This window comes from Stigmatopora nigra, chromosome 5, assembly GCF_051989575.1.
Source record: "Stigmatopora nigra isolate UIUO_SnigA chromosome 5, RoL_Snig_1.1, whole genome shotgun sequence".
NCBI classification, from domain to species: Eukaryota; Metazoa; Chordata; class Actinopteri; order Syngnathiformes; family Syngnathidae; genus Stigmatopora; species Stigmatopora nigra.
In genome coordinates, this window is record NC_135512.1 from 10,598,085 (window position 1) to 10,622,851 (window position 24,767).

At 39.0% G+C, this 24,767-nt stretch overlaps 2 protein-coding genes across 7 annotated transcripts in view; both read left to right on the forward strand.

Annotated features, from left to right (window-relative positions):
* mast3b (microtubule associated serine/threonine kinase 3b) overlaps positions 1-22,626 on the forward strand; it is a 36,686-nt gene extending 14,060 nt beyond the window's left edge. For 2 of the 6 annotated variants that reach the window (XM_077716397.1, XM_077716396.1), the window contains 27 exons: positions 168-257; positions 4,093-4,181; positions 6,476-6,548; positions 7,694-7,714; positions 8,237-8,315; positions 9,655-9,812; positions 11,881-11,956; positions 12,264-12,473; positions 12,547-12,648; positions 12,801-12,933; positions 13,195-13,256; positions 13,436-13,527; positions 13,818-14,026; positions 14,134-14,272; positions 15,276-15,408; positions 15,502-15,667; positions 15,966-16,067; positions 16,159-16,281; positions 16,378-16,490; positions 16,665-16,825; positions 16,983-17,104; positions 17,198-17,398; positions 17,492-17,718; positions 18,192-18,314; positions 18,555-18,691; positions 18,835-19,019; positions 19,276-22,626. In XM_077716397.1, the coding sequence (XP_077572523.1) occupies positions 168-257; positions 4,093-4,181; positions 6,476-6,548; positions 7,694-7,714; positions 8,237-8,315; positions 9,655-9,812; positions 11,881-11,956; positions 12,264-12,473; positions 12,547-12,648; positions 12,801-12,933; positions 13,195-13,256; positions 13,436-13,527; positions 13,818-14,026; positions 14,134-14,272; positions 15,276-15,408; positions 15,502-15,667; positions 15,966-16,067; positions 16,159-16,281; positions 16,378-16,490; positions 16,665-16,825; positions 16,983-17,104; positions 17,198-17,398; positions 17,492-17,718; positions 18,192-18,314; positions 18,555-18,691; positions 18,835-19,019; positions 19,276-20,309 (4,360 nt within the window). In that variant the 3' untranslated portion in view covers positions 20,310-22,626. Of the gene's footprint in view, positions 1-167; positions 258-1,611; positions 2,032-4,092; positions 4,182-6,475; positions 6,549-6,582; positions 7,328-7,693; positions 7,715-8,236; positions 8,316-9,654; positions 9,813-11,880; positions 11,957-12,263; positions 12,474-12,546; positions 12,649-12,800; positions 12,934-13,194; positions 13,257-13,435; positions 13,528-13,817; positions 14,027-14,133; positions 14,273-15,275; positions 15,409-15,501; positions 15,668-15,965; positions 16,068-16,158; positions 16,282-16,377; positions 16,491-16,664; positions 16,826-16,982; positions 17,105-17,197; positions 17,399-17,491; positions 17,719-18,191; positions 18,315-18,554; positions 18,692-18,834; positions 19,020-19,275 lie in introns of those variants that run through there. The other 4 variants (XM_077716399.1, XM_077716398.1, XM_077716400.1 and 1 more) reach the window with 4 other exon arrangements.
* Positions 22,627-23,086: 460 nt separating this feature from the next.
* On the forward strand, positions 23,087-24,604 carry ndufa7 (NADH:ubiquinone oxidoreductase subunit A7). The gene is made up of 4 exons (XM_077717339.1): positions 23,087-23,213; positions 23,402-23,451; positions 23,887-24,024; positions 24,402-24,604. The coding sequence occupies exons 1-4, from the start codon at positions 23,124-23,126 to the stop codon at positions 24,487-24,489; spliced, it is 366 nt and encodes a 121-aa protein (XP_077573465.1). The 5' UTR covers positions 23,087-23,123; the 3' UTR covers positions 24,490-24,604.
* Positions 24,605-24,767: the final 163 nt, after the last annotated feature.

A 24,767-nucleotide genomic window follows, 5' to 3' on the forward strand; every position in this document is an offset into this window, starting at 1 on the left:
GAAAGTTTTCAGATAGTATTTTATATACAGTAAAAAATATATTTGGGTCGTTTATTCTAGATCTAAGTTAGTCAAGGGTTTCCTCAGACCCTTACTCTTCACTGATCATAGATGGCAGCATTTACAGGCCAGTGTACTAATTTATCCAACCATATCTTGCCTTTCAGTTTATCACCTACTTGTCAAAGCCCAACGCTCCTGAGTCCATGCAGCCCATGCAGCCCTTGCAGCCCCTTGCTAACACTTCATCCTTGGAGGTAAGATGACCAGACTACATACTGCTTCAAGCTCGAATGGTGATTTAAAACAGAGTCTATGCTTAAAGTGTCCTCCCTTCCAGTCAGTTTGCAAAAAGTTATTCCTGACATCTCCCTAATGAAGGTCATTACTGACTACCTTTATGTTCACTCTTAAAAATTGGTCAATCTTTTGGTTTGGAATCCGTAACACCTCTAATTGATATTTTCTCATGGAAATACATTTTTCCCTCTGGCTTCTGATTTCTGATAAGTTTGATTGATTTTATGTAGGGTACAGTTTACACAGTAGTATGTTTTACTTCATCTAAGGTTTATGTTTTTATATATAGGAATTAAAAGAAGACACAACATAACACAATAATAATGTGCCCATAATTTTATTCAAGAACTCTTTTTTTTAACAGTTAAGTCCCATCACTTATTGGTTCTCTAAGTCTGTTGGTTGCTTGGCAACGATGATGGTTGCGCTGGAGGATGGAGACACTGCAAACACAAATGTTTGCATCCAACGTGTTTCTCTATGAGCAGAGGTTGACGTTCATGCATCGCTATAAGCCATACAGTGTCTACATTGTTTATGTCAATGCAGTTGGCCAACAGCGTTGACATAATGTGATGACACAGCAACAGCATGACAGAATGGTCATCTGCTGAAATCATTCCTGAAAGTATATGACAACCAAGCTGCTATGCGTCACTCAAGATGCAAATCAGATAGTATAAGATGACAGCGTATATTTTTTTTAGTGGTTTACAATTGAGTTTCACTTCCACTGACTGTGGAATTGCACCATCAAGTCTTGGCTTACTCTGTTCCTGTGACAATAGAAACAGAAAGAGAAACAACAAAACGTCTCAAAGAAAACTATATACGTAGGCTTAAAACAATTCCATGTCATAATACCAGTGCAATACAGCAATGTTCTCCCCGGACCTGCATGGGTTTTCTCCGGGTTGTCCCCTTGGTATGAGTCAGAGCATGAATGGTTGTCAGTCTCCTCGTTGCCTGTGATTGCCTGGCCCCTGTCTCTGGCCCGGAGTCAGCTGGGATAGGCTCCAGCACCCCCGTGACCTTAGTGAGGATAAAGCAGTTCAGAAAATGAGATGAGAAAGTCTTTTTTCAAAGTTGAGTCTGGTGTCGTCTTATAATCAGGATCATCTTATATTTGGGATCGTCTTATATTCGGGCCAATACAGTTGTTTGCACAGATTGTTAAGTTTTCATTCATTAAAACATTGTGTTGTAGTAACAGGGAAGTCAGTTGCCTCAAAAACAAGAGTCGTCGGTCTATGGCATTTGTTGCTTTTACAGTAAGACAGCAGTGGGTGCCAAAGAAACCGAGCGACACTTGAACGCAGCATCAGAATCCACGTTCCTCACACGGACGCACTCAGTCTCACACAAAACATACAGTGGTTCAATGGTTGCCCACCCGCTGCTCGATCATCTGCGTTATACACCGTCATGGAGTTGATGTTTTGGGGGATCTACTGTAGTTGAATCGCGAAGCAGAACATGCAAAAGATCGTCGAAACCTCTTTGAATCGTACTTCACGCGGCAGACGTAGGCGGCGTTGAATACAAAAGGAGACGCCGACCTACAAGAGAAAGACGATGGTGGGGAGACCAGAAGAGGACCTCCAGTATACTGACAGTCTCCTAAAACGTTTAAGGTTATGAAAGAAAATCCTCTAATATGTCGGATCCAAGTCAACCGAGTCAGAACAAGTCCCATTTTGTTTCGGAAGCCTTGCTGAAGCGCTCAAAAAGGTTAGTGCGTAGAAGTTGGGATTTTATAGTTTGAATTGGATCTGCTTTCATTGACCTGGACGATTTGTAGTCATCACTTTGTTTATCTTTTGTCCTTCTCTTGGGAGAAATATTCAATCGTTAATCCAACGTGCGGTGACTCGAGTTAAGGCTTTTGTCTGGGAGGGAACCATTTACTGGAGTATTGTGTTTAATAGTCTTTTGACCTATTAGCCGACTCTTACTTGGCAGGAGTACACTGTTTTTTGGTGTGAGTTGCTTTAAAATACATCAAAATCCTTCATTATCTTAACAATGCGTTACTTTCATCCAGGGCGGTTTAATGTAAGTAAACTACAGTGTGTGTGCACAATCTAAAATATTAATTTGTCATATGTTATTAATAAAGTCACATTTCCTCTATGGGGTTTGTTTCAATATTGTTTACATCATGCCGTGAACGGTACAATTTTAGGGCCAGGATAATGAAGCTTATCAAATGTATGTTTATCAGTAGGCTACATCACTTTGTTAACCCTGATAACACAAACAATGATGTATAAAATGCATACTATATTGTTATTTGTTCTGACCTAGTAGCATTATCATTGCCACAAATGAATATTGAGTATGCTATAATGCAATACAAGTCATTTTTATGTTGCCAAGCTCATTGTCAAGATGGATGAATGCAATAGAGTAGTTTTACTTCTTTTATGGTGGGCTAAAATTTAATATTTGCTTGAATTGAATAGTTGAAACAAGTTCATGCTTTTTTTTAGGTGAATGCCTGTGATGTATTGTTGCACTAGAATCTTCTCAGTGAAACATCTGCTCATGGTGAAGTTTATGGTCCACGTTTGCGCCTTTTTTTTTCTTTTTTAGAGCTGGGGGATTATAGCTTCCCCTCCCTGGACACAAAACACACTCACACACACACAAGCATGCGCACACAGACACACACACACATGCACTCACACACACATGCACTCACACACACACACAGATCATTCTTGGACATTTTCAGCTCAAGCTGGGCCCGCTGCTGTCATTGCACCCACTCCCATCCGCCTTGAGTCTGTTGACAGAAGGTTAATTCTTTGTATTTTGTAGATTAGAGTTGTACTTACGTAAATGTTCTTTCAGGCCGATCTGCTCTGAGTGACTGTAATAATCTCGCCAGTTGCTTTAGATCTCAAGCGGATGACACAAAAAAAAAATCAATTTTCTTGTTAGCCTGGCGTTCAAGCCTTAACGTTGCTAACTCCAAAGTGGTGAAGTTGTACATGGCCTTGTGTTAGAGACTCAAATATGCAACCCGGATATAATATGATCACTATGTGTGTCCCCCTTACTTAAAAATCATCAAAATCATCCGCATTTCCACATCTGGTTAAAATGTTGTTTGATGTTATTACGATTAACTAAGTGTACCACTGAAGGTCAGAGTTTAGTGGATTCCAGCTAGTCCTGAGGTCAATTTTTGTTAATCCGTGCAGTGTCATTACTCACATTCAGCTTCATATTTCAGTTGTATGTGCACGCAAGTTAACACGAGCATTGCATAACAGTAACATTTACAGCCGATAGCCAATGCCAAAATTATTACACTCAGTTTCCTCAACTACACATGCTTGGATTGAGTATTTTAACAGTCGGGTTTTTGGATCAGATTTTTTTCTGCTAGCATATTTGTAGATTTTTAAGAGATAAAATGTAATTTTAGATTCTTTTACACAACTAATCTTGAGGGTACTCGGACGTTTGGTCGCCGGACGTTTGGGCTGTCACTATTTGACATGCGACCAAAATACCGGGGACCAAACGTCCGGCCAGTATCTTAAGTGATCATGCGTACGGCTTCGCTGCACAATTTGACTAAGGCTCTTAAGTTGGAAGAAGTGGTAGCATCTTGCTTGATAGAGATGGAGTTTAAGAGTATTTGGGTCATGTGTTTTACCAATACTGTTAATTTACTGTTGTATAGAAAACGAATAGATTCCTGTCCAAAAATCCTCTGCCTGTTCCATGTTGATTGCTCAAAGTTTCTCTTAATTTTTCTCTCTTCTGTTTGTATTGCAGCTGTCGCAGCAACAACAGGAAGAGCCTATGTGTTGGAACACCATCACCCACTTTGTCCAGACCCCTGTCCCCTCTTTCTGTCCACACAGGTAAGAGCCATAGTGCGACTTGTAACCACAAGTTAAACGTTGAATTTGCCAATGAGGAAATAGCGGTTGCTAATTTTTAAAACCTTAGATCACTAGTTGTATTGGAACTTTGATAACCCAAATTCTCAGTCATTGATATAATTAGCGTGACGTCTTTGCAAGACAGCAGGTAAATGTTTGTCATCTGAAGTCACTCTTTGTGGTTCAGAATCTTTGTTAATTAAGGTAATAATAGGGATTTCTAACCAATCAACGGATAGCAGTGTGTATAGCCATACATCTCGAGTAAAACAAAGAGTTTCACTGCGACTGGTCTCTGAATAAAATGAATGTGATAAAATACAAACAAAATTGAACCTAGCCATACTGCTAAAACAATAGTCTGTCATACTATTATTATTTTTTATTTATTGAAAAACCAAAAAGTTGCATTGTTACTTTAATGTCAACTGTCAATGTAAAGCAATTAACCCTGTGTAAAATTGTTCTCTCATGTAACACAGAATCTGGTGGGGTAGTTTTCTGCTTTTTATTCCATTATTTTCCTGTTAAGTTTCAACAACCAACATAGGCGCTTACACTCACACACCCGCCCACGCTCCTGTTGTTTGGTTGCAATTTATTTGTCTTACACAAAGCGGTTAGATGTTTTTGTGGCAGAAGGCGGTTTGTTGTTGAACCAGTCTCAATACCATTTAACGTAATTTTAGCTCAGCAGGATCTACAGAGCTGTGCTGCTAAGCACAATGTTGGGCAAACTATTGTAGATCATTTTGATATACAAGAACTGTGTAGCTTCTCCGGTTTCAAATCCCTAAGATCCTTGTTTCCTCTCTTAAGGGTGAAGAAGGTCACGTTGCCTTAGATCCCCTATAAGCTCTGCCAAAAAAAATGGACGTCACGTGTCATCTTACACTCTTAAAAAGAATAAATAACATGTCCTCACCTGACAAACCCTCCTCCTGACTCAGATTTCTACAGATTAGAATAGCAACTTTTGGGTGCCACGAAAGGTTTTTCATATACCGTGAGAACCTTTCCTTTAATTCTATAGACAGCCAATTAAACATGACTGCACTTTAGGAAGGCTTAATACAAAGCAAGACACTGAGCTATAATTAATTAAATGTAATTAGAGATCCTCCAGTGTGACAGTTTTGTAGGATCTTCTGTAGAAAAGAGCTCCAAACTCAAGCACGATTGCTCAACTTTACTTGCATTGATATTTGAAATTTTACATATCCTCCATCCAGCATGTTTGGTCCTCATGAGTAGGCTTTATACTGCTTCATACCCATTTAGAGTGGATCAAATCTATCAACAGCCTTTATTTTCATCATACACAGCTAGATTAAGACATAACCATTCAAACTGCCATTATCCACATTTGTTTGGAATCAATTCATCATTTTTTTATTAAAAGTCAATGACCATTTTTGTACGATTATTGGTTGTATGGCCAGTTTATCTTTATTGACATTTTTGTTGACAGTACACTTAATGGTATGAAGCAGCTGCACTCACTGTAAAGGTTTGTGAGTCAAAGCCCTTCATGCCACCAGTGTGTGGATGCACAATCTGCCAAGGATTATCTCATAACTGTGTTGTCCATCTCTAATCGCCTACATCTCTTGGTCTCAAATGGTGCTCAACATATTTAGGCCTGTCTGACTGACACTCGTTCCCCAATTATGGCGATTCATAAATAGGTGCCGTGATGTTTGGAAAAGTAATACCAAAATAATTGTCTGATATCATTCAAATGTGATTGTTGCTGTAGTGATTGAGGGTTTATGCATAACATGAAGTCATTGAATATTGCCACCTGCTCATTTGTGGTACCTTCAAATTTCCTTTATTTTTCCTGTGTAAAGTATTTGGAATGACCAAAGGAAGCTTTCAACGTTATTTTACCCACATTGCTTTTCTTCCTTTTCTTGGGGAACTAAAATTTCTTCTTCAGTAGGAGTACTTTTGAGATGTATGAGTTTTTTTGGTTTCAGGTCTGGTTAACTATAAATAACTACAAAATTAAAATTGCTGCTCCTCCATTATTTATGTGACAATGGGTATAATCTAGGGCTCTCTACATATTCATCCTTAGAGGCCCTGTTTTTATCTATTTATTTTTTTGTGTCTTGAGGCTGATTATATTATATTAGTTAATTGTGGGCTTATGCTTTCCCATAGGATCTGCATTAGCCAATGGCAATTGGCAGTCATAGTTTATTTTGGACTTTTTCATAAAGATGTGAAACACAACTGATAGTAACTTAAAATTTGTCCTCATTCAGCTGCAAGCAGCCCACTGGACAGCCCTCGAAATGTGTCAACTGGTGCCTGCCTCAACTTTCCTTTTGCCCGAAGGTATGTTTGTACTATTTCCATTAATGATCTTATTTTAAGATTCTTTGAAACAATTGAATTTTCCCAAACATTCCAAGATTTTCCATATTTCTGCACCTGTTTGGGGGTATTGTACCCATTATCTGACTACCAGTAGTTCAAATTTGCCCCCTGTAGAGGACATTTATAATAATTATCTCCCATTCAGTGCATCCTATCGCATGAACTCCTTTTGTACTCTATTTTCGGAGCTTTCCAATGATACCAAATGTCTTTTGCAGTATTCACATAGATTGGAAAATTTCAAAATAAATGTGATTCGAAGCATTTTTTTCCAGGTAGTCAAAAGTTTTCCATCTGGCGTCTGAGGAAGGCTCCATATTTCGCCACAAAATCCTGTGACATAATTTACAGCAGTTAATTTTAATTGCGATTTACAAAACCTTAGGAAAGAAGTGTTATCACACATTCTTTTCCTCCCTGTGAGACTTGGTGTCTTCAATCTTAACGCGACCTCAACCATGCATAACTTTCCGTCTGCCAAATCTTCAAGGCAAGGATGAGTTTGCTGACATCATAAACCGATAACCACAGTTCCTATAGGAACATATTTCTCTTAGAAATGTTTGCATTCTACAAGGGAAGTTCTGCCTGTTTATGGCAGGTGTGATACTGGTGTGTGCCCATCGTGAGCAATTATCATGTTACTCACACTGGTCCTTTAGTGTGCTAATGGAGGTTGTCTGTATGCCCTGACATATGAAAAGTTAGAGGGAACAATACTGCCAATGTGTCTCTAGGTAAGACACTTAACACTAAATTGCTTGTGGTCAATACAGCAGCAACAATGCCTGTTGGTTAAAGAATATGTGCGCACATAAGTGAATTATGTTATGTTATCTAATGTCCCAACTTTTTGGGGAGGCAGATTTTGTACTTGTACTTTTATCCTGAACTAAAATGTTGCTGTAACTTGTTCTTGTTACATAAATTGCTCCTGAGCATTATTTTTTTATCTGGCTAAATGTAAAGTGGCAGGGATAGCAACATTGTCAAGATGAATTCCTCAAATAAATGCCAGAGGTCATAGGATCTTTTGCACTGCAGTCTCACTGAAACTCTGGCTTTTCTTCTTTTCTCTCATCTCTCTTCTGCTTCCGTCCCAGTCACTTGGCTCGTGCAGACAGGTACATTTTCTTGTGGCATAGAAAGTCAATTTTCTTTATAAATAATTATCCTTCCAATGAGAAAATAATCAGGTTTCTAGATGCGTCATCGAATCCAAAACCTTAGAGAAAAAATGCTGTATTCTCTGGTAATTGTGTACATAATCTTTGGGGTTTTGTTTTGTCGGTTTCAGCTACTTTACATGAGGGCAGGAAAAAAAAACATGAGTCACTTCATTTTAGAAAAGTCTACATTATTTGAAACATAGTTATGTGAATGTGTCCCCGTTTGCAATCACATTCAAATTTGTGTCATTTAAGACTTGGCAATAGTCTGTACTCTATATTGCTGTCATTAGGTTCTCCAGGTACCCCCAAAGAATGACTGGGGTTGTGTAATTTAGATTGCTTTATGGAGGTATAGAACAAAAGAGAAATTGAGTGACAAATTAACCACTTGCAATATTACCACAAGGAACAATAACAAGCTCCTGTAGAAACAGAAACATGAAAAGGTAACTGTTGCTTCATATCATATTCCAGAGCTGAGGGTCGTAGATGGTCTCTGGCGTCCCTCCCTTCCTCAGGCTATGGAACCAACCCACCAAGCTCAACTGTTTCAGTAAGTAATTAAAAAAAGAAAATCAACAGCACACACAAAAAATAGCAACTTCTTTCTCTGTGGTCAGGTTTCTAACACGCCATTAAAGCCCAATTGTGCATTAATTTATAGAACCAGAAACAGCAAATGTCAACACTGAATTGACAACTGCTAGTTGTTTTCTAGCATCATCTGTTTGAATGAGTCATTGTGTAATTCTGTTGAATACAATGTTAGAAGTAAATCTGTGTGGAGCTTGAGCAAGTTTCTACAGGGATTTATTTGCTTGTGGATGCGCCATTGCAATTTCATGTTAAAGAACTACATTTTTGTTTTCCATGAATCACCGTTTTTAAATCATGCATAGCTTTTTTTTTTCTATAATTGTCAAATGAGACCTGACTTTGAAATCAGTTCTTAGAACTTTTTTTCTTTTGAAAGCATTTGAGTGATGACAGATAATTAGGCATTAATGATGAGCCCATAATAGTTCCAAGATATGGACCCAGGATTTCACACATGGGGGATCACTAACGTGCTGCTATTAAAAGAAAACTCATTGTCGGGCACAGGGATAAACCGAAATGTCAGTGTGGAGAATGGATCTTAGCAGTCTGCTTCTAAGGCTGTGAATGATTAAATGTTTGTCAAAATAGTTGTTGTTTTCGTCGAATCATGGCAGCAGAAACCTATTTCCTTTTATCATTGAGCACTAAGAGGATTTGGTCAATAACTACGGTTGAAGCCAATAAGATCGAAATCTGGGCTCTGTGTAGACCACCTGTGTTTTGGAATTTAGAAGAACTTTTTGATGCATGCTTGGACCCCATTGTCTTGTTAATAGACCCAAGCCTTGACTACGATGAGCTATTCCCATATTCTATTTGCACTCCAGACTAAATTCCTTTGTCTTTGGCATGATGGTCAACCATAATTCCATTCATGTCTTTAAGATTCCTATTATTTGGGATCTTTTCATACTTTTTTGTTTGTTCCTTTTATGAATATTGTTACAGAACCAGTTGACAGTAATGTTCTTAGGAAGTCAAATGACTGCACACTTGTGGTTGGAAGCTGATTGGTTGATTCAGTGTGTTCGGCTGATATTTTGGACCAAACCCCTTTTTTTTTTAAATCAAATTAATTGAATTCTTATTAAAAAGAAGGCTTAACATTTCTTAAAGACACTAGTAAATAAAATAAAATAGCAGAGATAGAAAAAAATACAAATCAATCATTGCCATACACGAAATAGAGTGTTAATGGTGTAGATTTTCGTTTTCATTGCTATTTCCAGCTCTTTTATTATAGTCACCATTAGCATAATTTCATGACTAATGGGTTACCAATTTATCTGCAGTCCTCATCATCGTCCCAGGAGCGACTTCATCAACTTCCCTACCAGCCAACCCAAGATGAGCTGCACTTCCTTTTCAAACACTTCCGCAGCACAGACAGTATAACCGACGAAGATGGCCGGCCCACAACTGTCATGCGGCCTCGCTCTCGGAGCCTGAGGTATCTTTTCTAAATTTACCTACAGAGAATCTCAACGTAAGGGATTGTTAATATGCTACTGTATAACCAGATCAACCTCATTGTTTGCTTTTCAATGGTGTGTGTAACACTTCCACTGCAATATATAACATATTGGCTGCCATACCCAATCCACTTATCAGAACAATAGAACATGTAATAGCATGTTCTGCATGTAGTAAACATGCCAAACACCAATATAGTTTCCAAAAATCCAAAGGGGAAAAGTTTACAATCATTCTCTCTTTAACCAATTTCAAACATGACCTGAATCTCATTTAATGGGGATATGTTATTCATTTTTATTTATTTTTTTCCATGTCACTCAGAAGCTTGGATGAATTGTGAAATTATTGAATTGAAGTATAATGAGATTTAAAGCCTCACCCTTGCTTTAAATAAAAAAGTTTTGTCATATAATGATGAATAAAAATACTATCATACACTATATTATTATTATATTACTATAAAAATACTATAATACACTATTATTATTATATTACTATAAAAATACTATATTACACTGCTTTTACTCAGGAAGCTATCTCAGTCAAAGCTAAATAAATATTATAATTTGTAGATAGGCACCCAATTGTTGACAGGAATACCACATTATTGAAAAAAATGAAAGATGATGTCTTTTGCTGCATCACTGTATTTTTGGAATCCGTACCAATTATGCATTATTCTTTTTTGACAGTTAAGTGCAAATAATCTACTTTAGACAAACGACAATGAATTTAAAACCACTTGTTGGTCTCAATACTTATTTTGATACTTTTACACCACCATATATCCTTATGTATGAACTACTATTACAAAAAATATGTCCTAAATCAACCACAAAAATATATTATCAATGCATTCATGATGAAATGTCTGAAAGTACTTTCCTGATAACCAGTACATGCAAAAACGTGTTGAGAGTTGAGGCAATTCATTTTTATGTATTGCAACAACCCTTAGTGTTGCCAATTGGTTTCAGTACAGTGGATATGTGTTTGGGATGATAAGATGTTTCTTGACCAACATAAAAATGAATCCGTATCCATTGGTCACTTCTCGTTGATTATACAGGGAGTCCGACGTGCAGGTGGCTATCTGATGATTTAGTTGTGTGCTTTTTAATAACTGTTGTGTGTTGCTTCGCAGTGTTTGTATGATGGCTGAGTGCTCCGTGTTCTGGCACCATGGTGCGCCATGCGTAGGCGGGCTGGCTTACTGAGTGCCGCAGGGATCTTGCTGCTGATCTGTAGTTGAGGGCGGAGGTGGTTTAGGATTGGGGGAGGGCTTTCGCGCCACAATAAACTGCAGCAGTGTGTGCTGGGAACTATGAGGCTGCTTTCATGACAACAGAAAGCATGGTGGTATATGATAGGTTTCTTTTGCATCTGTTGTGCTTGAAGATTGTTTTGTTAAAAAAAAAATCAAACATTTTTTTTTGAATCCAGTTTTATGAGGCTGTCGACGGATAACCAAACGCTGCCAACGACTCACTGTTTGGTTTAAGGAAAACCTCTGCTTTTGTATTAAAAAAATGTATCGAAAAGATGCATCAAAAGACGATTGCAAGATTTTCCTCCAATAACAGCTTTTATCAGCATTACGCAGCCTGTTGTGCAGCTGAAAACCAAGTGTTGCTTTTTGGCCATTAATGAATTACTCTACTGTGTCTTGAAATCAGATGTTAAAGTATGGGATTAGAATGTTTCATTTGAGACTAGATTTGAAGCCAGATTAATGGACACTTGCTATTGCATAATTCCTGCAGTGAGGTAGTTGACAGGACATCATTGTATTGTCAAGATAGACTGCTGAAACTATCAACTTTAGTCCTAATATGTTTCTAATTCCCATAACTTTAAATCTTAAGGCGAATTGACAGTGTGTCAAAACACATTAGTCTTTTGTTGACTTTGTTCTTGCTGACATCGCCTCAATTAAAGTGTTTCAGTTCAAAGCAACTTTTCGCTATATTGTTTACAAATGCCAATGCCACTCTTGAGCTTATTAAATGTACTAATAATTTATTTTTTCATTCATGTTTCAGCCCTGGGCGATCAAGCGTCTCCTTTGACAATGAGATAGTCATGATGAACCATGTTTACAGAGAGAGATTTCCAAAGGTGAGCTAAAAAAATAAAATAAATCTGTTCCTATTGGTCATTAAATACATTCATCTCAAATGGATGGATTAAGCGTGTTAACATCAAAATCCTCCATATGATGCTGGAGTAAAATTATTATTTTGCTCACAGCAATTGTCAAATATTTTAAGCCAATAATGACATTGAATAAAAAAGATAAATTCCAAGCCGCAAAATTATCATTTTTAATTTTTCAACACCTAGAATCCTCTCAATATTTGAGCGATGTAGTAAGCAATACATTTGAATTACAATGTGTTGATGTCTTTTATTTCCTTGCTTTCAGGCAACGGCCCAGATGGAGGAGAGATTGCTGGAGATTGTTACCCACTGTTCTCCAGACAGCTCCCTCCCTCTGGCCGACGGGGTGTTGGGCTTCATCCAGCACCAGTTGGTCGAGCTGGTTCGCGACTGTCTAGAGAAATCCCAGAAAGGTCTGGTAACGTCTCGCTACTTTGCCGAACTGCAAGAGAAGTTAGAAAAGCTCCTTCATGAGGTGAGGATCTATGCTAGGTCTGCTAATATATTGTGAATCAACTTGACATATTTCTGTCTCTGGTCTTTTTTAGGCCTACGAGCGCTCGGAAAGCGAGGAAGTTACCGTCATCATTCAGCTGGTGAGGAAAATACTGATCATCATCTCCCGCCCGGCCCGCCTCCTTGAGTGTCTGGTAAGCAGAAGGCTAGAAAGTTTCTACTATTAAATTAAACAAGTCGAAATCAGCAACAATTTTACTTGAATGTGTATATTATTTTACCAGAATGGAAAGATCATTTTACAGGTCAAATGTTAATGAGATGTTGATTTTTTTTTTTTTTGCAGGAGTTTGATCCAGAAGAGTTTTACCATTTGCTCGAAGCAGCAGAAGGTCATGCTAAAGTCGGCCAGGGAATCAAATCGGACATCCCTCGATACATCATCAGTCAGTTGGGCTTGACGCGAGACCCAATAGAGGGTAATTCATTTTTCACAAACATACTGGAAACTTAATTAAATGTCAGAGAAATGTCTGCTTTGCATTTCAAAACAATTGCACTTAAATACAAAGCTTTTCAGAGGGCATGCTCGATGCGTGTAATGGTCAGATGAAAAAAAATGTCAAGTCTTGCTATGGCAATAAGAACAAGTCTTGTCTTTTTTTGTTAATAAGTTGGCAGTTGCCAAGGGGCAAAGTGTTATTTGCCTTCATTTTCCAATATATTTCATGTATTTGTAGACATGGTGCAGCTTCAACAGTACGATTGCAGTCCCTCTGTTTCCATCGAGCAGGATGCTGAGGTAACATCAATAATTTGTGCTTTGTTTTGACATTTCTGATACTTTTTGTCAAGATTTTAGTCCATTTACTGCAACAGCTAGTTTGCATTATAGCATAATCTCCAATAATCTATTTTAGTCACGTCTTCCTCGGTTTGTGGAAGATTTATAACTCACTACTTTTTCTGCTTTCTTTATAGAATAAAACCCAACAGGCGGTGACCCCAACACGGCGAAAACCACTTGAGAGTGATTTTGAGACCATTAAGCTCATCAGTAATGGAGCTTATGGGTAAGAGGAATATGCAGTTGCTTCCTGTTCACTCTCCTAAATATATGAAATATGTGTTTGTATGAGGTTAGTGCATCGGCCTCAAAGTTCTGGGGTCGAGGGTTTGATCCCAGATGGGTCCTCAATGTGTAGAGTTTGCGTGTTCTCCCTTTGTGTGGGTTTTCTACGGGTAATCCGCTTTCTTCCCACATCCAAAAACATTCATGCTAAAACAAAATTGTTACAGAAAATACTCAAGTGTAAAATTGTGGTTTAAAAGCTTGATGTAGAAAACATTTTCTTTTTGACAGGGCTGTTTATCTGGTCCGCCACAAGGAGACTCGCCAGCGGTTTGCCATGAAAAAGATAAATAGGCAAAACCTTGTTTTGAGGAACCAGATTCAACAGGCATTTGTGGAGAGGGACATCTTGACTTTTGCTGAGAACCCCTTTGTTGTGTCTATGTTCTGTTCTTTTGAAACCAGACGCCACCTTTGCATGGTCATGGAATATGTGGAGGGTAAGAGGAAAAAAGAAAAACAATGTGCATTAAATCACTATTTATAAAGTTCAGACTGTCATCATCAAATGCTTCACTTTTTAATTCAGATTTTGCTATGTTTAAAGGTGGTGATTGTGCCAATTTGCTCAAGAATATGGGTCCACTGCCTGTGGAAATGACAAGAATGTACTTTGCCGAAACTGTTCTGGCCCTGGAGTACCTCCACAACTACGGCATAGTGCACAGGGACCTCAAACCTGACAAGTGAGAACCCAAGATTAAGTTCTAAAAAATGTTCCTCCCCCAATAAAATCCCATTCCGACAGTGACCTAGCCATGACATCAATACTGTATCCCTCACATTCCAAGACAAATAACCCCGTTCCCTCCCAATCCTGAGTGAGCATTATAAAAAAAAAAAAAAAACTCCCTCCCACCTCTACAGAAATTGATCCCACCTCCTCCCAATCCCAAGCGAGTTTAAAAAAAAATCCAGTTTCCACCCACATAGATCATTTATAATACACGTGTCAAACACGCATCTTGAGAGCCCCAAAACATTTTTTGTGGCTGCAAAAGTCAATTATTGACTTTGGTTCTTGCTAAAATGAGATTTTATTTTTATGAATTCATGAATAAATAGTATTTGATTCATTCGCTAACCCATTAATTGTTGATGGTCAGATTATTAATGACTAGTTGGCACAAACTGTAACTGCATCGTGGCCCAAAATAAAGACATGATTGGCTCTATTTGCCCTGCCTCCACCCTGACTTTCTGATGTAACCTATTGAGGCTTGTTTGCTTTTGTCTTCCCTTCAAAATATTCCAAAAATTATGCACACAAATGTCCTCCCAATAGGATCATGCACGACCACTTGCCAACCAGAAGTAGTATATACTCTTCTCGTATTAGCGATCGCCCCGCCATTCACACTGACTAACATGCAAAAACATGCAATAAAATGCAAAGCTCCGCCCAGTGCTCGTAGAGACATTAGATGAGGGAGTTGCGACCAGAAAGACAGTGCCCATGATGTCCTTATGAGCAGCATCCCACGTCCGCTGTATGCTCATATACCAAAATGTGTCCCATATCTCAAGATAAATATTTGCCCGTAATTTTACTCGTATCTCAAATTGCTCGTATGTCGGGGCACTTGTATGTCGAGGTATTACTGTATTGAAATAAAGAACACTGACTCTTATTTTGATCTTTGGAAAGATTGCTGAAATTCCTGGTTTATGTATTCTCTCTTCTAACAGTTTGCTGATTACATCCATGGGTCATATTAAGCTAACAGACTTTGGATTGTCAAAAATTGGTTTGATGAACATGACCACCAACCTTTATGAGGGTCACATGGAGAAGGACACAAGAGAGTTTGTTGATAAACAGGTAAGGTTGTTTTTTTTGGTACATTTGTTGCCTTTTTGAGGGGAAGAGGAGTGTAAAAATATAATAATTTTTTTTTGTGGTTTGCTTGTGCAGGTGTGTGGCACTCCTGAGTATATTGCTCCAGAGGTGATTCTCAGGCAGGGTTATGGGAAACCAGTAGACTGGTGGGCAATGGGAGTCATCCTTTATGAGTTCCTGGTTGGCTGCGTTCCATTTTTTGGTGATACTCCAGAGGAGCTTTTTGGCCAAGTTGTCAGTGGTGAGAAAATTAAATTACCATCATTACCAAAATTACCAGTTTAATTTTTAGTTTTGAGAACAACTTGTTTACCTCATTAGAATTTTGAAAGGCACTAAAGAGGATGGAAAATTGAAAGGAATATTTTGAAGGTGTGGAATAATTTAGGACACAATTTTAGAGTGAGAAAATTTGAAAAATGCGTGATGGTGCCCAGTGGTTGATGTGCTGATTTTTACGAAAATACATCAAAACACGACTGAAATATTGCTAAGCAAGAAATTAATTAGCAATTCATGATTTTTACTGTTATTTACAGATGATATAATCTGGCCTGAAGGGGATGACGCTTTACCAATGGATGCTCAGGACATGATTACCCATCTCCTCAGGCAAAGCCCCCTAGAACGACTGGGAACTGGTGCGACTATGTTTACCACTCATTACATAAGTAGCACTGTAATTGAATGTTGTTATTTCACCACACAATATTGATATTATTGTTGTTGTAGGTGGAGCCTCAGAGGTCAAACAGCACCCTTTCTTTGTGGGTTTGGACTGGAATGGACTGTTACGACAAAAAGCTGAATTCATTCCTCAGCTAGATGCAGAGGATGACACAAGCTATTTTGACAGTAAACTACATTTGACATTTTTGTTATTTTTTTAAAAATCTTCCGTAAAGAATGAGAAAGTAAATCTCCCGCTTGTTGTTGTCCATCTTTTTTCAGCACGATCGGAGCGATATCATCATTTGGCCTCGGATGAAGATGAGGAAACCAATGATGAAGAGTCTTCCTTGGAAATCAGGCAGTTTTCTTCCTGGTCGCATCGTTTCAGCAAGGTATTGAACCAGAAGCCTGAGAATTGCACACTTGTCATCATATGTTTTGAGACTTTTCACCATACAGTTGAAGGAGAAAGAGTCAAAATTTATGGATATAGAGATGAAAATGTCTTCTTGAGTTCAAAAATATTGAATACCGCTTTGGCCTTTGCTTCTTGCCCGTTTTCCCAGGTTTACAGCAGCACAGAACATTTGGCCACACCATCCAATTTGAGCTTCTCATCTGACCGTAGTCACAGTGAGGACAAAGAAGACCGCGGAGACGTTGGGGGTCTAAGTCCCTACACTGCAGAGATCGTTCTGGAGCCGAGACTTCCAGGACGCATGGCCAGGTATACACTAAATCCATATCCGCTATAGTACGTATGATCTGAAAAAAGGTTTCCTCGTTTATTATATATTTTTTGTTCTGTGTAAATGAAGTCCAATTCGCAGTTTTATGTTAACCTGTGCGACCTGTTTTTTTTTCTTTTTTTTTTTCTCCACAAGCCTTTGCCCTCAGGCATCACCCAACTCCTCCCAGTCTGAGAGGAGCGCCAGCCCTCTAGTTATGAGTAGCACTCACAGCCTAGAAATGACGCCCCGTTTTGCTGTCTCCACGGATGACGAGGGTAAAGAGAACTTTTCATTGTGTTAAAAGTTGCCCAAGACAACTTTTCATTGTGTTAAAAGTTACCCAAAACAACATTTTCTCTTCCTCATAGCTGAAGTAGTTGTTTCCAAACTTCGGCGGATCAGAATCCGCAGCAACAGCACAGGCGCCAAACACTCATCTCCCAAAGAGCCGACGGGCCCACGACGATTCGGTAACCAACTGGAGACACCGGACAGACAGAGGCTCCCCTGCGGAGGCAAAGTTCCCAAGTCTGCGTCCGTCTCAGCTTTGTCGCTCATCATAACCACGGGTACTGTTAAAATGCTCCTCTTGGTCCAGTTGGTGAAAAAGACACAGATTTAACTAGACATTTTGTCAATCTGTCCTGTCCCTTTTACTCCAGATGACTCCCCCAGTGGCCTCCAGCCAAGTCCCATCTCCCCACGGTCTCTGTCTTCCAACCCTTCCTCCCGTGACTCCTCCCCCAGTCGGGACCTGTCTTTCAGTCCCGGTAGCCTGAAGCCACCCATCATTGTTCATACGTCGGGCAAGAAGTATGGATTCACAATGCAGGCCATCCGTGTCTACATGGGGGACAGCGACGTCTACACGGTGCATCATATGGTGTCGGTGGGTCCGCTTTTAAGAATCCAGACTCCTTTTAACCCTTTAGAGAAAAGGGTCCTCTAGGGCTGGGGTTGGGAACCTTTTTGACAGAGAAAGCCATTAACAATTCCTATTTTCAATTGTTATTCATTGAGAGCCATACTCAGAATTTACTAGAAGTATAAATACATGAAAACGTGTGCATTTTTAGTCATTTCACTGCCTTTAAAGTAGAAAAAAAGTCTCAGAATTATGTTGACAAACGTGTTACCTAATCAATGGGATGCATGCATGCAGAAGGGTTTAATTAAAAACTGGAAGATTAAAGCGACTCTAGACGCAGTGTCCAGATTTTAGCTCACAGTTTAGCAGAGAGCCATAAGCAACCATCAAAAGAGCCGCATGTGGCTCCCGAGCCATAGGTTCCCTACCCCTGCACTTGGGTCTTGTAAATAACAACCTTTTTTTTTCTCCACTCATCTGCGATGTCGTAATAGAGCGTGGATGAAGGCAGTCCAGCCTACCAGGCAGGCCTACGTACTGGAGACCTCGTTACTCATGTGAACGGAGACTCCGTCCAAGGCCTGGTTCACACCGAGATGATTGAGCTACTGTTGAAGGTAGGAAACACCATGACACATGCTATCTTGCAAACTAGCGCATGTTTTAAAAAGGCAACATGAGAAAAACTGGGTTTGATTGTGGTTTTTTGATGCACTGTGTATTCGGAGTAATATAAGTTAAAGCTCAGTTATTGATAAATGGGAGCAAAAAAACAAGTTTTTGTGCTTGTCTTCTGTGGATAATTGTACGCATTTATGTTTTCGGTTTTGTTTATTATGCAAATACTATTTTTTTAGGGTGGTAACAAGGTGGCACTCCAAACTATAGCCCTTGAGAACACATCCATCAAAGTTGGCCCCTCCCGAAAGGCTAAACACAAAGGGAAGATGGCCCGTCGCAGCAAAAGGAGCAGGAGGAGAGATAACTATGATAGGTGAGGTTAAAAGTAGTTATTTACCTGGTAGTGTTTTTGAGTTAACGTCCAAATGTACTTTAATAACATTTTTTTCATTGTAATACCAAAAAATTGGATGCAGTCAGATGTAAAAGAACTGTATATGACTTGTTATTCCGCAGGAGACGCAGCATCTTGAAGAAGTTATCGAAGCAGAACACTGTCATGCACAGCAGTCGCAGTTTCTCGTCAGGTCTCCATCATTCCGTTTCATCCAGTGAGAGTCTTCCAGGTTCCCCAACTCACAGCCTCTCCCCAGGCCCATCCACGCCGTGTAGAAGCCCTGCGCCTGAACATCAGGCCTTTGGTAGGTCTGCCGAGCCTTGTACATGTGGTACATGTGTTTATGAAACAAAAAAAGAAACTGCAGCCAGTCCTAACTGTTCTCCTGTAATGGAACCTGGCATTTAACAGAGTAAAATCCTAGTGCTAGATGAAAACAATGATGGATGACTGTATTTTTTCCCATAATGGCATGGGTTTTCTCCATGCCCCCCACTTTCTATTGAATGCAGAAAGTATTAATCTGGATTTCTGGATGTGTATTCCCATCTCATTTCTAGATCACTCCCCACAGAGCACATCCCCTTGCTCTAGTTCTCCCAGTTCTCCCGCCGCACACATTCGGCCCAACTCTCTCCACGGTCTGGGCTCCAAGCTCAGCACGCAGCGGTACACCAAAGTGGGCCGCCGAAAGTCAACCAGCAACATCCCGCCTTCACCTCTCGCCTGCTCCTCTTCCTCAGCACAACCGCTTTCTCCTCAGCGCTCGCCCTCACCGCTACCCGGCTTCGCCAAGACGCTTCACCCCTTCCACGGGAAGACCCTGTCCCCGCCCACCATCGTTAGACACATCGTACGCCCCCGCAGTGCGGAACCGCCTCGTTCTCCCCTCCTCAAGAGGGTCCAGTCGGCCGAGAAACTGTCTGGAATGTACCATATTGATAAGAAATCGTACACCCCCCGTAGGCACACTCTTGAAGTGCCATTTTACAGCGAAGGGGAACTTCTGGTTGACTCGGAAGCGGAGGGGAGCTTAACGGGCGCCCACTTGGGGGTCGAGCACACCAGACTCTATTTGGGCGGCCAAAGGATTTGGGACTCCGGGCTGGAGCGCTCGGAGCAGCTGGTGGTGATGCGAAAGCTCAACTTATCGGAGCGCCGCGATTCCTTTAAAAAGCAGGAGGCGGTGCAGGAGGTTAGCTTTGACGAGCCCGAGGAGAAGAGCAGCGCCGCCACGGCCGTTCAACAAACTCAGCAAGCCCAGAAACAAACGCGCCAGCGGACCGCCCGTTCGCAAAACAGCGAAGAGGTGGAGCTACAGGTGCCCACGGTGAGGAGGTTCACGCTCGTGCCACAGATCGCCGTGCAGGGTTCGACGGAGAGCGAGGAACAGGACGAGTGGGAGCCGTGTTCGGACGGGGAGGAGGGCCAACAGGAGCTGGATGTCGAGTCTGCTCAGCCGCAAGAGCAAGACCAACAAGCGGACCTCCTTCAAAATAAGAGCCAGAGTCAAGAAGACGACTCGGCCACTTCCGTTGAAGTCGAATCACCGACGCAGGAGACGTCACCACGGCAAGCAAACGTGAGAAAGTGAGGGTGTTGGAATAGTGGCAGATTTTACTTGAATTTTATACTGTACATAGATTTGCTTTGTGGACCCGTCGGTCGTATTTATTTCAGTTGTTACAAGCGTGTGTGCGAAAGGGAGGGAAGTTTTCAATAGTTTGATATTTTGTATCCATAAAATGTGCTTTTTGCCTAAGCGACTGGATGTTTTTTATTTGTTTTATTTTTTTTATACATGTCTCTATTTTTAAATAGATGTGCTACCCCGTAGTTTGATAATGCTGGAAATTGTTATTGGACCAAAATGTACTAGGTTATTTTTTAGAATGTTACAATGTATATTGTTTTATAAATACATATCCAAACCTTCTTTTTTTTGGTCTTTCAACTTCCATTAGTAAGACTTCTACAAACATCAAAGTGTGATCCACAATGTGAAGAACAAGTGTTTTTTTTTTCCTCTTGGGTACTAAAATCAGCCCTGTGTCGTTTTTGCTGCTTTTCTTTGGACTCCCAAAGTTCAAGACCACCACACCAGGGCCTCATTTGACTGCACAAAAAAGAATTGGAAAACTGCAAACAATTTTCAGCCTTTTTTTTTTTTAATTCGATAATAATATTTAGACCTATTTTCTACTAAATCAGGGCTAAAAGAATACAACTTTTGATTCAGGAGCAGAAATTACTGTTAAATTGTTGACCGTGTGCTGTAATTGACTGCCTCCTGCACGTAGTTAGCTGGGATAGGCTCCAGCACCCCCCGTGGCCCTCGTGAGGATAAGTGGTACGGACGATGGATAGTGACCTTGTGAATTTATGGTCTTGTTTCTGTTTTTTTCTCCCATAAAACCAATGTGTAAGGACGAGGTGATCAAAGCCATATTTTTCAATCAAATCATTGCTGTTTACTTTCTAAACAGGTGTGATGTCTTCAATGCAAAGTCATGTGTTTGACACAAACTACCTTCAAAAGTCTTGCTATTTTTTTTGCAACTGTGAGTTTTTGGAGCATTGTTTGTTTATAACGTTAGCTTTTTCTTTTCCTTCAACAAAAATTGCTTTTGTATTTTTGCTCACACAAGCACGTGTGAGCCACCTTTTTTCCTCCTTCCTACTTTACTAACAGTGTATTAAAGTTTACAGTGCAAATGGGAATGCACTAATGTTTCAGACATTCATTTTTTTGTACTTTTGATTTAATTTAGAGGATAAATAGAAGTGTTGAATCTGAATACAAGGCTTTGTTAATCATGTGTTTTATGTTCAAATATTTTCAAACCATTCATGAACTGTTTTACTCTCAAAATGGATTTACGTAAATATTCATCATCATGAACCAAAGCTGATGCGCCAGCTTTTAAGAACAGTTTTTTTGTTGTTGTCACTTTTAAATTTTAGCTCTCTTTTCCCCGTTATACAAACTTTTAATTTAGCGAGTATGTGATGGAATTGTTTACGCAAAATCTGGTGGTATGTGTTGTACATATCTCAACTGGGTAATAATGGAAATACCTTTTTTTTCATACGTTAAATGAAAGTTATATTAATAGATGTTTTGTAATGGATCCCCACCACCAAGTTTTTTTTTAATCCAAACTCAACTAAAGGACTCAAGACAAAAGGGTGACATATTTTTGTGATGACAAACTGTTTTAAAACTACCAAATGTTATAAATTTGACTCTAAAAAAAATTATTATTCTTGGCAAAGTGTCCACAAAACTACTGCTCAAAATTAAGATTAGAACAGTAATACATTTAGTGTATTAAACTTCAAAATTAAGGATGAAAAGGCTGAATTTAGCTTGTTATGAACTGTATTTATTGAATCCTTCTGTTGCTACAATTGGCATCACTGGACAAAAGTATTGGGACACATTTTTCAACATCAAATTCACCCAAGCATGCCTTTTTGGTCAAAAGCACAATTGTAATGTGAGGGTTTTTTTCCCCCTAAACTCCTCGCAAAGTCTTCTCAACATGAAAATCAGGGTGTCTTGTCATTTTCCAACACTGCACGATGACAAATGGGTTTCAAAAATTGACAAAAATTGTTCTTCAGGTCTATTTTGTGGTTTAAAAATAAAAAAAAGAATAGTAATGGCTCCAGTTTACTCCAATCCAGTTTTAATGTCATGGATGCTGGAATTCAGGAGCACAATTTCAGAACGTCAGTGGCACATTGTTGTACATGTGCACGTTTTCTCCCGTGGACTGTTCTGTTCAACGCATGCTGCATGGAAACAAGCACACATCTGTAATACTTGATTGCATGGTATATTGGCGCTGTCGCCCTGTACTGTGTATTCTTGTGAAAAATAAAATTTGTATTTCTCTTTGAGCTAATTTTGTATTGTGCCTATTTTTTCAATTAGGTAACCGCACATAGTCAATTTAATATAAAAAAAATATTAAAACAAGTAAGCAAGGCTGAGATTGTGAGGTTAACTCACTACAGGTAATTTATTACTTATTTATTGATTATTATTATTTACTGATTATTTATTTTTGTGTACTCCCTTAATTATTTATGTTGTTATTTATTGATTTTTTTATTTTTCTGTTGTTATTTTTAATTCTTTTTAGTGAAGCTTTAAATCTCATACTATAATGACAATAAATGCTTTCAATTCAATGACAAAATGTTCTTTTAAATTAACATAATTTTTCAGCTCTGACATAATTAGGCTGGGGATGCTTGAATATAAATGGGAAAAAATAATTTGATCCATGCATGTTTTAAAAAAAAAGGAAACTTAAATAAATAATATTTTTGAACTAGGTGTAAATGTACTTCACAATAAGACCACAAGACGGCAGTAATGTGTTGAGAAACGCAGTTAATGAATAGAAGAAGCTGTGTGTCCTTCACAACAGCAAACATGGCGACCGCCACGAAAATTATTCAGAGGCTTCGAAATTTTTTATCAGGGGTAAGCGTTTTAATCGATTTATGATTCATTCATGATATGACAAGCCGACCACCACAACATAGCTTTCAAATGTTCTGATGGGAGTTGCTGAGTTGTTGAATTCTTCTGGAAATGACGGCTTAACTGTCAAATTGGATATATAAATGTCAGAGGTGAATTTTAATTATAATTATAATTTAATTTTACAGCGTGACCTTCAAGGGAAACTCCAACTGCGATATGAAGAGATCGCAAAGAGGTGAGTTTATGATTTGGTAAACTACCAAATGCCAATTTACATTTCTATGCATGCAATCTCCTAATCAGTTCATTGCAACGGTCATCCTCTCAATTAAGAATAAAAACAATTATCATTATCCTACACTCCTTACAAAGATTTCAGGTAAGTGAATTCCAACAGATTTTGGGCAAGAAGCTGTTTAGATTTGCTTCAGATTTTTTATTACTGGGTTTTAAGTTGTTTACAGACTGTTTACAAATGATTGCATGGATATTTCATGGTTTTAAAATGTGCAAATTGTATAACATAATGCATTGTCATGCTGCTTTACTAGGCTTTGCCTAATGTCTTACATTTATGGCCTGTTTCTTCATACAAATATTGCTTTAAGTGAAAGTTAATGACATTAATACGAATGATTATATGTTATTTATAATGATTGTCCTTCTGTAGGTCGCAGCCACCACCAAAGTTGGCTGTTGGGCCAAGCCACAAATTTGCAGGCAACTACTATTGTACCAGAGATGGACGCAGAGAATCCACGCCCGCCACGGTTGTCATGTCCTCACAGAAAGCGCTCGCTGCTGGCAGGTAAATAAATGACTCGAACCCCTTATTTTGGTATATTCCAAGATGTATTCACAAGTATACAAGTAAGAGATTATTCAGCGACTTTGTAGAAGCGTTTATTTTATGCCAACAGTTGCCCAGCTTGGCAAGGACGCTGTATTAATCCAGTTTAATCATAATGAAACTCATTAGACATAAATTATTAAATGTATATATTTAAAAACAAACAAAATAAGGCACTAAAATTCTATAGGCTGCTTTCTGACCACTCCATTCACTTTTGTATTTGACTACGGATTTAGTAGTTTGCCCATGCCTGTGAAAGGCTATATTAAGCATTTGGTCATTTGAAATGAAGTTGGTCATTGTAATAGTGTGTGTCCAATTGTTTCTCCCAGCCAAGGTACTACACCAGCAAAGCTTCCAGTGATTCCTGGTGCAGTATATAAGGAACCAGAACTCTCCACAGACCAGCCATACCTATGAGCTTCAGAAAAATCCCTTATGAGCATCATTGACTCATCCAGAACTCCTGCAGAGATCTCATAAGTCTTGTGGTTGTAACTTGTATTATAAAGCAAAATAAAATTCCCTGCGCTTATTTTCGTTCCAATTGGTCATTTTTTTACTGCCTTCACAGTACATTTTACAATTTCAATACTCATTTATTAATTTTCAGAATTTATCCTCACATTGTACAAGGGAAAATGCAAATGTTTTATCCCTTATGTATTGTAATTTTTTATTTTCATATTGTGACAATA

Excerpts from the sequence above, each read along its gene's own strand:
- ndufa7 (XM_077717339.1), top strand. The coding sequence starts at position 23,124 with ATGAATAGAAGAAGCTGTGTGTCCTTCACAACAGCAAACATGGCGACC. Across the intron at positions 23,214-23,401 it reads TTCGAAATTTTTTATCAGGG|CGTGACCTTCAAGGGAAACT; the intron begins GTAAGCGTTTTA and ends TTAATTTTACAG. Across the intron at positions 23,452-23,886 it reads TATGAAGAGATCGCAAAGAG|GTCGCAGCCACCACCAAAGT; the intron begins GTGAGTTTATGA and ends GTCCTTCTGTAG.